The sequence below is a fragment of the Phyllobates terribilis genome, unplaced genomic scaffold (genome assembly GCF_046119375.1).
Source record: "Phyllobates terribilis strain yellow unplaced genomic scaffold, ASM4611937v1 Scaffold_98__1_contigs__length_5973952, whole genome shotgun sequence".
Taxonomy (NCBI): domain Eukaryota; kingdom Metazoa; phylum Chordata; class Amphibia; order Anura; family Dendrobatidae; genus Phyllobates; species Phyllobates terribilis.
This window is the reverse complement of record NW_027362858.1, coordinates 4369698-4386111: the sequence shown is the minus strand read 5'-3', so window position 1 is coordinate 4386111 and position 16414 is coordinate 4369698. Positions and strand designations below refer to the sequence as shown.

General features: G+C 48.9%; 1 protein-coding gene and 1 pseudogene across 1 annotated transcript; both read left to right on the top strand.

Annotated features, from left to right (window-relative positions):
* The window catches only part of LOC141198632 (uncharacterized), a 101208-nt pseudogene that overhangs the window by 55923 nt on the left and 28871 nt on the right, over positions 1-16414 (top strand).
* On the top strand, positions 15405-15966 carry LOC141198631 (oocyte zinc finger protein XlCOF29-like). Its single transcript, XM_073663074.1, has 2 exons — positions 15405-15608; positions 15738-15966. Exons 1-2 carry the CDS (start codon positions 15516-15518, stop codon positions 15957-15959), a joined length of 315 nt encoding a protein of 104 aa, XP_073519175.1. The 5' UTR covers positions 15405-15515; the 3' UTR covers positions 15960-15966.

Here is a 16414-nt window from a genome sequence, read left to right as displayed (position 1 = left end):
AGGAGCGTGTTCAGACAGGACAGACAAGATACAGGAGCGGGTCTAGGTAATCGGCCCCTAGAAGGCGGGAGGAACAGGCTAGGAGCGTGTTCAGACAGGACAGACAAGATACACAGAAAGGACTCAGTACAGACACGGGAACTAATACCGCAAAGCAGGAGACAAACAGGACTCAGTTCAGACACGGGAGCTGATACCGCAAAGCAGGAGACATACAGGACACAGTTCAGACACGGGAGCTGATACCGCAAAGCAGGAGACATACAGGACACAGTTCAGACACGGGAGCTGATACCGCAAAGCAGGAGACATACAGGACTAAGTTCAGACAGGCCTGGAAATACAGCCTCCAGGAAAGGCAGACAAGGAAACAAAGACGGGACCTGGCACCTTCAGAGTGCAAGCACACACTGAAGGAAAACACTTTGCACAGGCCGGGATAGAAGGGAGCTGCTGAGCTATATACCAAGTGACAGACAGCAATAGGCTGAGGACGCACAAGGGGTGTGACCCACAGCAGGTACAAAAAGCAGGAAGTGATCGGGCGCCGCCCTTAAGCAGCAAAGACAGACACAAACAGACAGCATGGAGGGAAGCCAGAGAGACATTCTGGACAGGGGATCAAGTGCGCGCTCCTGCACAGTGGGAGATGGACCACTATGCAAGGACGCCGCCAGGTATGTTACACTCTCCACTGTAGGTACCAGTACCTGATCCCTAGGGTTGAAGTGTCTCACACGTGCCGATCTATTGTACACCCTAGATTGCGCCTCTTGTGCTAGGAGGAGGTGCTCTTTCATGATTGGCATCACCCTGGCAATTCTCTCTTGCATTTGGGCCACGTATTCGATTACACTCCTGCAGGGTATAGACTCCGCCTCCCAGGTCTCCTTTGCCACATCCAGGAGTCCTTGGGGGTGTCAGCCATCCAACAGTTCAAAAGGGGAGAATCCAGTACAGGACTGTGGTACCTCTCTGATGGAGAAGAGAAAGTATGGAAGTAGGCAGTCCCAGTCTTGGCCGTCCTTCTCTATGACCTTCTTTAACATGGCCTTCAAGGTTTTGTTGAACCTTTCCACCAAGCCATCCGTCTGTGTAAGGTAGACTGAGGTCCGTAGTTGTGTGATTTGCAGAGTTTTGCACTACTCTCTCATCACCTTTGACATAAATGGGGTCCCTTGATCCATTAGGATCTCCTTAGGTAACCCCGTTCTAGAAAAAAAATGGACCAACTCCCGAGCTATACACTTGGAGGAGTTACGTAGCGGCACAGCCTTCGGATACCATGTCGCATAGTCGAGTACCACCAGGATACACTGATGCCATCTGGCGGACTTTACCAGGGGCCCCAGCAGATCCATGGCTATGCGATCAAAGGGCACCTCAATGATAGGTAACGGCACTGGAGGCGTGTCACCGGAGTGGTCAGCTGGCAAGTGGGACAGAACCTACAATAATTTACAATTGCTCGGTGACAATCGGGTCAAAAGATCCTCTGGAGGATTCGTTCCTGTGTTTTTTCTACCCCCAGGCAACCACCTAACACATGTGCATGGGCCATGTCTAATACCTTACGATTGTATGTTCCCGGCACCAGCAACTGCTCGACGAGCTCCCCTCTCACCTTGGTGACTTGGTATAGCAAGTCCCCATTGACGGCAAAGTATGGGTATCTGGTGTCACCCCCGGCTCTTCAGCAACAACGTTAAGTATAGACACATTATCAAATGTCTCTTTAAGAGTTAAATCCCTGAGTTGGGCAGTTCCAAAGTTTCCCTCGGACACCTCCAGCTCAGGGATGTTGGCGTCAAGGGATGCTGCCCCATCCTCATCGCCCACAAACACACATGGGAAACTCTTTGGTTACGGCCTGCGGCGAGGTTTCTTCAGGGGTGTTCTGGCTGTCATCTGAGCAACCCGGTGTCACCACTTTCCCCCACGTCCCAGAATAATGCACAGTCCCGTCCGATTATTGTCAGGTGCAACAAGTCTTTAACGACCCCCACTTCCTGAGCTGTGGTGCCACAGTCCGCGTTTACATCTACCCGGGCAACAGGACATTTTTTAGCGTCCCCATGGATACACCGGACACCCACCACCTTCCCAGGAACCAGCCAATGAGGGAGTTTGGCGCTTATCAGGGTTACCAAACTTCCTGAGTCCAGCAGTCGAGACACTTGCATCCGTTCACGGACACTGAGCACGCCTGAGGGCTCTCGCCGTGTTGATGAACCGCGCTACAGGCAGGGTAGGCAAAGTAGGAGCAATGCCGGCCTACGCTGTAGTCGATTGGCTCAGAGTTCCTGGGCCACCAAGCAGCTAGATGGCCAGGGGCATGACAACTTCAACAGAGGATGGATTGGGACTGATTCCCCAGCTGCGATTCATCTGCCTCTTGGACTTTGGACGAACGCTCAGTGAAGAAGATTTAATCCCCTTCTTTTGGAGCCCCAGAAAGGTGACCTAACCACTGCTTGACCACCCAAGGAACCCTCTACCGCCCGGTACCTCTCTACTAGGCCCACCAGGTTGTCTGCATTTTGGGGATCTCTCTGGGCAACACTGGACTAAATTGGCTTTGGCAGAGAGTGGATAAACCGATCCATGACCACTCTCTCGACCATCTGGCTGGGGAACAAGTCTCTAGCTGCAGCCACTTCTGTACCAGGTGCAGAAGATCAAACATTTGTGACCAAGCAGGTTTGTCCCTGTGGAAGTCCCAGAGGTGGACTCGTTGTACTCTGACTGCCAGGGTTATGCCCAGCCGGGCCAGGATCTCAGCTTTAAACTTGCTATACTCCTTTAGAGTCCTGCAGTGCCAGATCAAAATACGCCTTCTGTGGTTCCCCGATCAGATATGGTGCAAGATCCTCCGCCCACTGCTCCGATGGTAGTCTCTCACGGTCCGCCACCCTCTCAAACAAGGCCAGGAACGCCTCAACGTCATCCCCCGGAGTCATCTTTTGCAACGCCCCTCTCAAGGTTTTCCTCACCTGGGTCTCGTCGCTTTGGCCTGGAGGTGGAGCGACTTCTCTGGCACGGAGGGCCTCCGCCAGGAGCGTCGTCTGTTCCTGCAGCTGTCTCCGCTGCATCTATTGCTGTTGAAGCTGGAACTGTTGTACTATCAATTTGTTAGTCTCCTGCTGAGCTTGCTGCTGATGCATATTTGCCTGCATCAGTTGCTTTATCAGCTCCTCCATGCTGCCGGACGAACCTTGCTGGCTGGCGGCCTTCACCCAGGACATATACGTTTTCCTGTAGAAGTCACACTGCCCCTTGGGATTTGTGCCCGCATTCTCCACCAATTTGTGACAGATTAGCTCTCGTGTAGGTGCAAGTTCACACAGGAATGCAGTCCTCAGGTTCCAAAGCAAACTGGTGGTTTATTAAATGTCCATAAACCAACCAGGAAAACAAAACATAACAGCCTTTTTCTGGCACAAAAGGTATAACAAGATAAAACTCAAAATAACCGGTCCAGACTTTTCTCTGCCTCCAGCCGACTCTGAGCAGTACATGAAAGGTCTGCTCACCTTGCACAACACACAGCACACTGAGACAGGCGCAGCTGTCTTAAATCAGGCCTTCCAAGACCTGGACTGGAGGTAAGTGAGCAGCTGTTCCTCACCCCCAGCTTTTTCAGCTGCTCGTAAAACCCAGCCCTTTAATCCAGGCCCATTAACACCCTCTCAGCACTATGTGTGCTGGAGCCTGCTTCTCCAGGTCCTACATCACCGAAGCTTGGTACTTTGGGGACACATGCCTCCTGTTCACGACCTGTCCGGTAGAAACCTTACAGCGCACAGATACATACACCTCGTACACGCACAGCTCCGCTCAGTACACCTCGCACACACACGGCTCCGCTCTGTACACACGCTGTTCCTTTCCGTACACCTTGTACATGCGCGGCTCCACTCCATACACCTCGTACACGCGCGGCTCCGCTCAGTACACCTCACACACACACGGCTCTGCTCCGTACACCTCGCACACACACGGCTCCGCTCTGTACACACGCTGTTCCTTTCCGTACACCTTGTACGTGCGCGGCGCGGCTCCGCTCCATACACCTCGTACACGCGTGGATCCGCTCCGTACACCTCGTACACGCGCGTCTCCGCTCCGTACACCTCGTACACGCGCGGCTCCGCTCCGTACACCTCGTACACGCGCGGCTCCGCTCCGTACACCTCGTACACGCGCGGCTCCGCTCCGTACACCTCGTACACACGCGGCTCCGCTCCGTACACCTCGTACACACGCGGCTCCGCTCCGTACACGCGCGGCTCCGCTCCGTACACCTCGTACACGCGCGGCTCCGCTCCGTACACCTCGTACACGCGCGGCTCCGCTCCGTACACCTCGTACACACGCGGCTCTGCTCCGTACACCTCGTACACACACGGCTCCACTCCGTACGCCTCGTACACGCGCGGCTCCGCTCCGTACACCTCGTACACGCGCGGCTCTGCTACATCTACACTGTAAACCCCCTCCTGACCCCACACATAAACTTCAGCTCATCCAGCACCATGACAACCAGCACAGCAGAGTCCTGCATCCACTGAGGCCCCTGATCATGTGACCCCTGACTCCTCCCCTCCTGTGACCTCATCACAGCTCCTGTGCGCACAGAGCAGCCATATATGTGGTGGCGGCTCTGCAGGTTGAGGTATGTGGAGACCCCATTACTGGGCGCAGGGGGCATTAACCCCTTCAGCACTGAGACTCTTTTGGGGTCTAGTGTTGCTCCTTTATAAGAATCATAAGGTTTTTGTCCTGTTTCCTGTAATAGATACATACGACCCAACTATGGAGACAGGAAGGGAGGAAACGTATTGTTCTCATAGTACAGGACCCCTTTACTGGCCCCACAGTGTAATGCCCCCATTATGCCCCTTATGCAGGATGTATGATGCCCCCCACAGTGTAATGCCCCCATTATGCCCCTTATGCAGGATGTATGATGCCCCCACAGTGTAATGCCCCCATTATGCCCCTTATGCAGGCTGTATGATGCCCCCCACACAGTGTAATGCCCCCATTATGCCCCTTATGCAGTATGTATGATGCCCCACACAGTGTAATTCCCCCATTATGCCCCTTATGCAGTATGTATGATGCCCCCATTATACCCCTTATGCAGTATGTATGATGCCCACACATAGTGTAATGCCCCTTTTATGCCCCTTATGCAGGATGTATGATGCCCCCATTATGCCCCTTATGCAGGATGTATGATGCCCCCACACAGTGTAATGCCCCCATTATGCCCCTTATGCAGGATGTATGATGCCCTACACAGTGTAATGCCCCATTATGCCCCTTATGCAGTATGTATGATGCCCCCTCACAGTGTAATGCCCCCATTATGCCCTTTATCCAGGATGTATGATGCCCCCCACAGTGTAATGCCCCAATTATGTCCCTTATGTAGTATGTATGATGCCCCCCACCGTGTAATGCCACCATTATGCCCCTTATACAGTATGTATGATGCCCCACACAGTGTAATGCCCCCATTATGCCCCTTATGCAGTATGTATGATGCCCCCACACAGTGTAATGCCCCCATTATGCCCCTTATGCAGGATGTATGATGCCCCCACACAGTGTAATGCCCCCATTATGCCCCTTATGCAGGATGTATGATGCCCCCCACAGTGTAATGCCTCCATTATGCCCCTTATGCAGGCTGTATAGGGATGTTAGGGAGAGACAGGGTGATGCTAGTCCAGATTAGGAGGTCACCTCTTCCCCCTTTTCCCTAGTATCTGGTCTCCCTTTCCCTTTCTCCTCTGTGTTGCACTCACACCTGGCGTGACTCTCTGCGTTGCACTCACACCTGGTGTGACATCAGGACACCCCATTAGTGAGACACATGAACAGTGCACATTGAGGTGAAAGAAGAGACATCTCCTTTTGCATCATTGAAGTGGTTAAACCCAATGTGAGAGGTGGTGATCTTAATAGATGTATCCTCAAAAAGGAAAGTGAGTGGATTTCCAGACTGAATTCACTAGGCCCTAAGGGACTGAATGAGCTAATTTCCTATGCCTGTTTTGTATGAATACAGACCCATTCCGGATTACATTTTAGGATTTTATACTCTACCCATTGCTTCTCAGTTCCCTGTGAACGAGGTTCACATATTGTTTTACTTCATCAAGAGATCTGAGCTTCTATATCAGAATTATTTCTTATCAGTTATATCCCAATTTTACTATTTAGTAACTAACAAGTGTGGTGATCTTTCTATATCTCTAATTATGCAATAGTGGTCAAATATGACCATTTAGGAGTATACTGTGGGCCACCATCCCATATATTTTGTAGTGATAAAGTAGATCCACATGCCGATTGCATGATGGGAGGATGTGCAATACTTATTTTTAGTCTCCCATGATACTGATTTCAGAGAGAGGATTTTTCTGTTGGTGGAATGCAATCCAATACCATATGTGCTCCGGTGTGGAACGCAGACATCTGGGCATGCGCAATCGCGGACAATGATCTTAGATGCACGCCGGTGTGGAATTATAACTACGGGCATGCGCAGTCACAGGTATGAGTTGCGCGGCGGCAATCAGTTTATCTGGTGTTTTAGCAAAAAGCACGTCACTTCCGGACATGTACACTAGGTGATGGACATTATCGAACCTCTAGCTCATGAGAAGTAGTTTTAGGCGCAGTATATTATTGTAGACAGACTCTATTCTGTATATCCTGTGACAATTCACCTCTAGGAATGGGAATGAGCCTCCTAGTCTGGGAGGGGTTTTGGATGAAGTGGGATATTTAAACATGGACACCTGGCTATTAGGCACACTATGCTGAACATCATGAATTATCATTCCTCTATCAAGCCTCCTAATGAACCTGTTGGGAAAATGCGTTGAGGCGGATTATTGAAACATTCTCTGAGTACCATACCCTTTCCTTTATACATATTGTAGGGGTTTTACTCACTGGGGCACAATGGGAGGAATACAGGAGGCATGTTCCTTTAAAATTTCATGTGGGTTTATTACTTCATAAACCCAGAAGCCAAACAGAAAAGCAAACAGCCTTTAGATCAGGCAAACAAAGTAAATGTCCTTAGCAGGTCTCTGCTCAGCCAGGCCTGTGTGGCACACAAGCTGGGGTAGCGTCCAGTGTCCTGGCTTGGTCTGAAGACAAACATACACAGGAGGCCTTCTACCTCCAAACACACAGACCATGGGCCAAACAGCCTTAGAATCATAGAATGGTAGAGTTGGAAGGGACCTCCTGGGTCATCTGGTCCAACCCCCTGCTCAAAGCAGGATTCACTAGATCATCTCAGACAGATGTCTGTCCAGCCTCTGTCCAGCCTTCATTTTATAGGCTGTTAACCACACCCAGAGGTGAGGTATGTGGGTAGCTGGACCCGCCCATTCTCTCCTAGCTACCCGTAACCCGGCTCCCAGGTGCACCAAATGATCCTCTTAGTGCTTATGTGCCCTAGAGAAACCCTCCGGGTTACATCACAGAGACCAACCATCTCTGTGACACATACCTCCCATCGACTACGCGACCATTAGCCACCTTACATACCCCCCCCCCCCTCTGCCTAAGGCCGTGGGCTTGACACCTTTTACTGCCAGACAGGGGATTCTCGAGAGAGAATCGGCATTACCATGTAGCTTCCCTGCTCTATGTTCTACAGGGAAGTAGGAGTCCTGTAGGGCTAAAAACTCGAGGTTGACTCTGGCATTTTTTCACTTTTTTCCCTCATCCATCTGAGTGGAGCATAGTCGGATAATAATCTAAATTTTTGACCTAATAGATAGTACGGTAAGGTGTCCACTGCACACTTTATAGCAAAGCGTTCCTTCTCTATGACCGAATAATTTTTCTCACTGGAGGACAGCTTTCTACTCAGGTAGAGGACAGGGTGCTCCTCCCCGTGTATCTCCTGGGAAAGGACTGCTGCTATCCCGATATTTGAGGCATCTGTCTGGAGTATAAACTCTTTATTGAAGTCCGGGGCAACCAGGACCAGTTGCCTACACAGAGCCAGTTTCATCTTTTGAAAGGACGTCTCCGCCTCTGCAGTCCACTTGGCCTTGGCTGATTTTGTCCCTTTAAGGAGATCAGTCAGGGGTGCCGCCATCATGGCGAAGTTTGGGATGAATTTCCTGTAGTATCCCATGATTCCCAGGAAGGCTCTGACTTGCTTTTTCGACACCGGTCTCAGCCAATTTTAGATTGCTTCTACTTTAGTATTTTGGGGTTTTATCTCGACTCTACCCACTACATATCCGAAGTACTTGGCTTCTTATTTCCCCATGCCACATTTCTTCGAGTTTATTGAAAACCAACCCCACCTTCCTCAGAGCATCAAACACAGCCTGAATCTTTTCCATATGACTCTCCCAGTCTGGACTGAAGATAGTATTGTCCAGGTATGTTGTGCATATTTCTTATGGGATGCAAGGATGCAATCCATAGCTCTCTGGAATTTTGCAGGGGCCCCCTGCAGTCCAAACGGCATCCGGGCATGCTGGAAGCATCCGTCGGGCGCAGTATTCTCTTTGGCTACCTGTGCCATGGGGATCTGCCAATATCCCTTCGTCAGATCCAAGGTGGTTATGTGCCTTGCTGGCCCAAGCCTCTTGATCAGCTCGACGATGCCTGGCATTGGATATGCATCAAATTTGGAAACCTCATTCAACTTCCGATAGTCGTTGCAGAATCTCCACTCACCATTGGGATTTGGGACCAAGACGATCAGGCTCGACCAACTGCTCTTGGATTCTTCAATGACACTGAGCTTCAGCATACAAGCTACCTCTTTGGATATCAACTCTCGTTGGACCTCAGGTATCAGATAGGGCTTCAAGTTCACCCGCACATGTGGATCCGTCAGAACCTTGTGTTCTGTGACCCTTGTGCAGCCCGACAATTCCGAGAACAGATCCCTGTTCTTCTGCATCAACTCCCGACACTGCTGTTTCTTGGCCTTCGTTAGTGTTTCCGCTATTGCGACTCATCCAACGTCACCTTCTAGCTTGCCCAGCAAGCATGGAGCTTCCACAGCCTCTCTGTCTTGCCACGACTTGATAAGGTTGATGTGGTATATCTGGTACGGCTTACGTCGTCCCGGTTGACGAACCTTGTAGTTCACTTCACCCACTTTTTCCACCATCGTATAAGGCCCTTGCCACTTGGCCAAGCACTTACTTTCCACCGTAGGAATTAGCATGAGGACGCCGGTCTCTCGAATTGAATTGCCTCACTCTGGCTGACCGGTTGTAGACTCTGGCATAAGCTTCTTGTGCCTGGAGGAGATGTTCTTTTACGATGGGCATCACCTTCACAATCCTCTCCTGCATCAGAGCAACGTGCTCGATGACGCTCCTGTGGGGGGTGAATTCGGCTTCCCAGATTTCCTTTGTGACACCCAGAAGACCCCGCGAATGTCGGCCATACAGAAATTCGAATGGCGAGAACCCTGTAGAAACCTGTGAAACCTTTCGGTTGGAGAATAAACAGATACGGTAGGAGACAGTCCCAGTCTCTACTGTCCCTTTCTATGTCCTTCCTCAGTATACTCTTCAGAGTCTTGTTAAACCTTTCGAATAGGCTATCTGTCTGAGGATGGTATACTGAAGTCCTCAGTTGGGAGATTTGGAGGGCTTTGCATAACTCCCTCATCACCTTACTCATAGAGGGAATTTCCTGGTCTGTGAGTATCTCCCTTTGGTAAGCCTGTTGGGGAAAAAACGTGGACCAACTCACGGGATATATTCTTTGCGGAGGAGTTTCTCAGTGGAATCACTTCAGGATAGCGTGTGGCATAGTCCAGGATAACCAATATAAATTGATGCTAACGAGCAGATTCAACAAAAGGACTGACCAAGTCCATAGCAATTCTCTCCAACGGCACTTCAATAATGGGCAATGGCACGAGGGGACTTCAAAAGTGAGAGGTGGGGGCTGTTAACTGGCACGTAGGGCAAGACCTGCAATACTTAAATATTTCCCGGTGACATCCGGGCCAATAGAACCTTTGTAAAAGATAATGCCTTACCAACACCAGATGCAGCAAGCCTCCATGATAAAGGCGGGGCCAGCACATGTGCAAAATACTGATGCAGACAGCCACTCACTAACCTACCAATTCATGGAGGGGGTGGCTGTGTAGTATTATACATGCACACCGATGGAGTCTGCGCCAGTCACACAGATATGTGCGATGCACAGTTTCTGGCTTGCAGCTTGTTGATGACGCCCATACTATTAGATCAGGTGGGCTGCCCAGCACTATATACGTGCACCCCCACAAGACAGACGCCCCAATTCATCCAGCCAACACTAAAGAGGCCTGGCCGCATCCTGCAAAAAAATGTGCAAAAAAGATGAAAAATAGTGTAGAAGATAAATACACCACATGAGGTATTGGTCGATATTTTGGCCAAAATACACAAGCTCGCAACCCAAACGTCAAGGGTCCTCATACTTGCGAGTCCTAACTCTAAACATTAAAAATGGTGAACATTGGACATAATTTCAAAAAACATCACAGTATGGCTGTATGCCCACTATCCGTTTTTTAAGCGTTTCCGCAGTGGCAATTCCACTGCAGAAACGCTTAAAAAACACTTGGTAGAAAGTCTGCCATGTTCCCCATTGATAATCCCATGTGCTGTGCACATGCTGCGGAAATTTCCGCTGCGGATTATCATTGCGGAAAAATCTGCAGCACTACCAATTATTTTGCTTTAGCGCGACGTTTTCGCCGCCATTGACTTGCATTGGAACGCATGGAATCCGCATCATAGCACCTGCAGATACGGAATCCATGCGTTTCAATGTGCGGATGGTACCCGGGTTTGGAGAAGAGGAGACTCTCCTCCGGACCCGGGTACCATAGAACCTGTAAAAAAAAGAATAAAATAAAAAATATACATTATACTTACCTTCTGATGGCCCCCTGTGTCCTTAGCGATGCGTTTCGGCTTGCCGGCAGCTCACGATGGTCTGAAAAGGACCTGCCATGATGTCAATTAGTCATGTGATGGGTCACGCGACCGCTGACGTCGGCAGGTCCTTTAGTCTACCGCGAGCTGCCGGTAAGCCAGGACGCATCGGATAAAGACACCGGGGGCCATCAGAAGTTAAGTATATATTTATTTTTTATTTTTTACCATTCTTTCGGTCACCCTATATAAATCCATGCCGGTTGCATGTATTTATATAGTGTGACCAAGTTGTCAAGCACTTTCCAAGTGATGCTAAAATGGCTTGGAAAGTGCTTGACAACCCGCTTGCGGAAATGCATGTGAAGAACGCTTCACTTCCGTACAATCCGCATGCGTTTTTTCTGCCAGGGAGATGCAGAAACGCTCAGGAAAAAATCCGGAGCATTTCTGCATCGTGGGCACATAGCCTAAAAGATAATGCCTTACCAACACCAGGTTAGATTACCAATGCACTGCAGGATGCAGCAAGCCATAATGATAAAGGTGGGGCCAGCACATGTGCAAAATACTGATGCAGACAGCCACTCACTAACCTACCATTTCATGGAGGGAGTGGCTGTGTAGTATTATACATGCACACCAATGGAGTCTGCATAGGGCGCCAGTCACACAGATATGTGTGATGCACATTGTCTGGCTTGCAGCCTATTGATGACGCCCATACTATTAGATCAGACGGGCTGCCAAGCACTATATACATGCAAGCCCACGAGACATATGCCCCAATTCACCTAGCCAACACTAAAGAGGCCTGGTGGGGTATTTATCATGTGGTGTATTTATCTTATACACTATTTTTCATCTTTTTTGCACATTTTTTTGCACTGTGCTTCACACATATCTGTGTGACTGGCACCCGCCCTATGCAGACTCCATCGGTGTGCATGTATAATACTACACAGCCTCCCCCTCCATGAATTTGGTAGGTTAGTGAGTGGCTGTCTGCTTCAGTATTTTGCACATGTGCTGGCCCTGCCTTTATCATGTAGGCTTGCTGCATCCTGCAGAGCATTGGCAATCTGACCTGGTGTTGGTAAGGTATTATCTTTTACTGTGATGTTTTTTGAAATTATGTCCAATGTTCACCAATAGAACCTTTGCACGATCCGTTCCTGCGTTTTTTCAACTCCCAGATGTCCCCCCAAGACATGTGAATGGGCCATGTCCAACACCTTCCATGTAAAGGGGCCCGGCACTATTAACTGCTTCACACGCTCCTCCCTCACTTTCTCGACCCGGTACAACAACTCCTTACTCATCATAAAATGGGGAAACCCTGTGTCAGCCCCCGACTCCTGTGCAACCCCATTTATAATAGTGACATTATTAAAGGCTTCCTTCAGAGTTAGGTCCCTATGTTGGGCAGACCTAAAATTCTCGTTAGTCACCCCTAACTCTGGAATGGCAGACTCAGGAGGCACTACCTCCTCATCCCCCACAAGGACACAAAAAGGAAACCTGTCTGACTCTGGGTGTGGTGATACCTCATTAGGGTTAATTTTTTTCTTATCTGAGCCAGCGAACTCAGAACCCTTCCCCCACAGATCCCAAAACAAGCAAAAGTCCCAGCCTATAATAATAGGGTGCAACAAGTCCTGAACGACGCCGACCTCGTGGGACTCTGTACCGTGGGCCATTTCAATGTCCACTCTGGCCCGTAGGGTAGTCTTTAGCATCACCATGAATGCACTGAACGCCGACTTTTTTCCCTGTGATAATTTGGAGAGGAAGAGTGGCCCTCATAAGGGTCACCAGGCTCCCGGAGTCTAGCAGTGCCGTTACCTCCCATCTGTTCACCTTCACGTGACATGCTTGTGGCCCCTCGCTGGGTGGACAGTTCACACTGCAGGCCGGATAAGCATAATATGAACAACGTTGTCCTATGCTGCATTCCATCGCACAAGGGTCAGGGGACAATGGGCGGCTATATGGCCTGGGCCGTGGCACCTCCAGCAAACAACATCACCTGTATGGACCTTGGGCACCACCTCCCTCTTCCATTTGGACCTTGGAAGTCCCACCACCTTTTGGGCCTCCACCCCCTGTTGGGAATTCCAGTATGTAGTGGGCTGCCTTCCCAAGGAACCTTCAACACCCTGGTATCTCTCGATCAGTCCGACCAGTTCATCCGCATACCGGGGATCACCCTGGGCAACCCAAGGCTGTATGGGCCTCGGCAGGGAGTGCACAAACCGGTCCATCACCACCCACTCTACCAACTGCGCAGGCATTGAGGTCTCTGGCTGCGCCACTTCTGGACCAGGTGCTGCAGGTCAAACATTTGGGATGGAGGTGGTTTGTTCCGGTGATAAGAACCCGCTGTGCCCTGATAGTCATTGTCACCCCCAAGCGCGTGAGAATCTCAGTTTTTAGCTTGCCATACTCTTTGGCATCCTGCAAAGCTAAATCATAGTACGCCTACTACGCGTACTTCTGGGGCTCTCCAAGTCAAGTATGGCGACAGTACCTCTGCCCACTGCTCTTGTGGAAATTTCTCCCTCTCGATGACCCTTTGAAACACCATCAGGAAGGTCTCCACGTCATCCCCCAGGGTCATTTTCTGCAAAGCCCGTCATACCGCCTTCCGGACATGGGAGTCATCAGTCGGACCTAGGGTTGGAGTGCTCGTCCTGTCCTGGATGGCGGTTGCCAGAAGCTGCATCTGCTGATGTTGTTTCTGCTAGTGCTGCTGGATCTGCTGTAACTACAGCCTGTTGGTCTCCTGTTGATGCTGCTGCGACTGGAACAGGTGTTTCAGCAGGTCCTCCATTTTGTCTGGTGATGCTTGCTGGCTTGCGACAGACTTCACCCAGGGCATGCAGTCCACCCTGTAGCAGTCACACGTCTCAGCTGGGAATGCTGCCCGCAAGTCTAACACTAATTGTGGAGGTTTTACTCACTTGGGTGTGACAGGAGGAAAACAGGAGGCATGTTCCTTTAAAAGTTCATGTGGGTTTATTGCTTCATAAACCCAGAAGCCAGACAGAAAAGAAAATAGCCTTTAGATCAGGCAAACAAAGTAAATGTCCTTAGCAGGTCTCTGCTCAGCCAGGCCTGTGTGGCTCACAAGCTGGGGTAGTGTCCAGTGTCCTGGCTTGGTCTGAAGACAAACATACACAGGAGGCCTTCTCCCTCCAAATACACAGACCATGTGCCAAACAACAGCCTCCATTTTATAGGCTGTTAACCACACCCAGAGGTGAGGTACGTGGGTAGCTGGACCAGGTGCACCAAACGATCCTCTTAGTGCTTATCTGCCCTAGAGAAACACTCCGGGTTACATCACAGAGACTATCCATCTCTGTGACCCATGCCTCCCATTGACTACACAACCATTAACCACCTTAGAATACCTTGATACATATCTGGTTTTATGATTACCCCACGGCTGATGAAAGGGAATCTGTCACCCCCTGGGACTTATCTGACCTCTAATATTGGCATACAGGTGATAGAAATGTGAATCTATACATACCTTTATGCCTCATATTAGAGGTCTGTTTGCTGAGAAATGGCTTTTTACTCAGTGAAGATTCTGATGCTTGCTGGCCGTGGGGTAGTCGGTGGAGTGGATTCCCTTTAATAAATACTCACTTAGCCCCATTCTTCGTGCAGATACTAATAAATATTGGACCTATAAGATTTTTACCATATGATAGTTGGATAGTTAGGGGTGTATCATCCATAGCAGCAGCCCACAGGGCCACTATGGTGCCCGTGAAAAAACACAGAATTTGAGCTTGGTTTAAGTTGGTATCCATGCAACACATAAATGCATGTTTGCTATGGCCATAAATCAGAAAAAAACCTATAAGAAGAAAAATGATCATAAACCCTGCTGTAAATAAATAAATAAAAACCAAAAGTGCATTTAAATAAAATAGGGTTCTTAGTAGCACTGTTTTTGATCAAAAATAGCATGAAAGCTATCCCACCATGGGCAAGATGAACCCATTCAGGATAGTCCTACTCTGCTTAATATTAAAAACCTTACCATGTATCAAAGCCTCAAACTTCTGTGTGTGAATCAGACATGAGATCTAACGTGATAGAAGATTACAATCCGGGGAAGACGGGAAACATTCATGTAGACAACAGGCGGAGATGTAGTCAGTGAAGAACTCTGGCCAAATATGTTTGTAGAGCCGTAGTAGAAGATGATGTTGTCGTCCTCCTCATGAAGTAGTTATTTCTCATGTCACGTGTAATGAATATCTCCAGAAGTATTGCTAATGCCGATTGCAGTGTCGGTAAATGAGACGAGAATTAGCTTTATGGAAGATGAGTCTTTGAGAAACGTGTTCAGCTACAGACTCCAAGGAAGAAACTGCTTGTTGTATGTGGCCTAAAATATATAGGTTTTATTACTAGATGTAAAGCAGAAAACTAAATACTGTAAAATAATATATCTCCTCATATGTTTCCCCTTATTATCTCCAGTAATTGTATTATTACACAATATCAGATCCTCTCAGTGAAGATCTTCTATTTAAGAGAATTTTCCTTATGGACCCATCAAAGATGGATATGGATAGAGACAAGATGGCAGAGAGGATATTAAACCTCACCCTAGAGATCCTCTTTCGTCTTACTGGAGAGGTGAGAGATTCTGATGACGTCACATTGCATCATTCTTATATATGGGAATAACAGATGGACAGAACTGGAGAGGTGAGGACTCTGGAAATGTCTGTAGTGAGATTTATTAATGTGTCTCTCCATAACCAGGATTACATATTAGTGAAGACCTCTAGTGAGCGCTGTCAGGTCCATGTGTCTGAGGGATGGGAAAGACCCCTGAGCTCAATCACAGGGCCTCCATCTCACCCCTTTATACATGAGGACATCAATGACCAGAAGATCGTAGAACTCACCTACGAGATGATTGAGCTGCTGACTGGAGAGGTGACACTGCTTCGAATGCTGGGACTGTATACAGTAATGCTATGAAAGGATCGGGGGGATGACTGTATCATTGTATGTGTCAGGTTCCTATAAGATGTCAGGATGTCGCTGTCTATTTCTCCATGGAGGAGTGGGAGTATTTAGAAGGACACAAAGATTTGTACAAAGACGTCATGATGGAGGTTCCCCAGCCCCTCACATCACCAGGTAATAGACAGGACTAAATACACACAGCCCATAATTATCTGTATGTAAAGAATAAATTCCGCGACTGTATGTGTTTCTTCCAGATCTATCCAATAAGAGGACAACACCAGACAGATGTCCCCATCCTCTTCTTCCACAGGACTGTAAACAAGAAGATCCCAATGTTCCTCAGGATCATCAGGTAGATGGAGAGAAGGTGTCATGAGATCTCCCCTATGATGTGTAGACGACTGTGAAGGTCTTGTGTTCAGTCTTGTTTTATCCACCAATATTATGTGTTTTATACTTGTGTA

Coding starts and splice junctions, on each gene's coding strand:
- LOC141198631 (XM_073663074.1), top strand. CDS start 15,516: ATGGACCCATCAAAGATGGATATGGATAGAGACAAGATGGCAGAGAGG. Junction 15,609..15,737: donor TCTTTCGTCTTACTGGAGAG/GTGAGAGATTCT, acceptor CTCCATAACCAG/GATTACATATTAGTGAAGAC.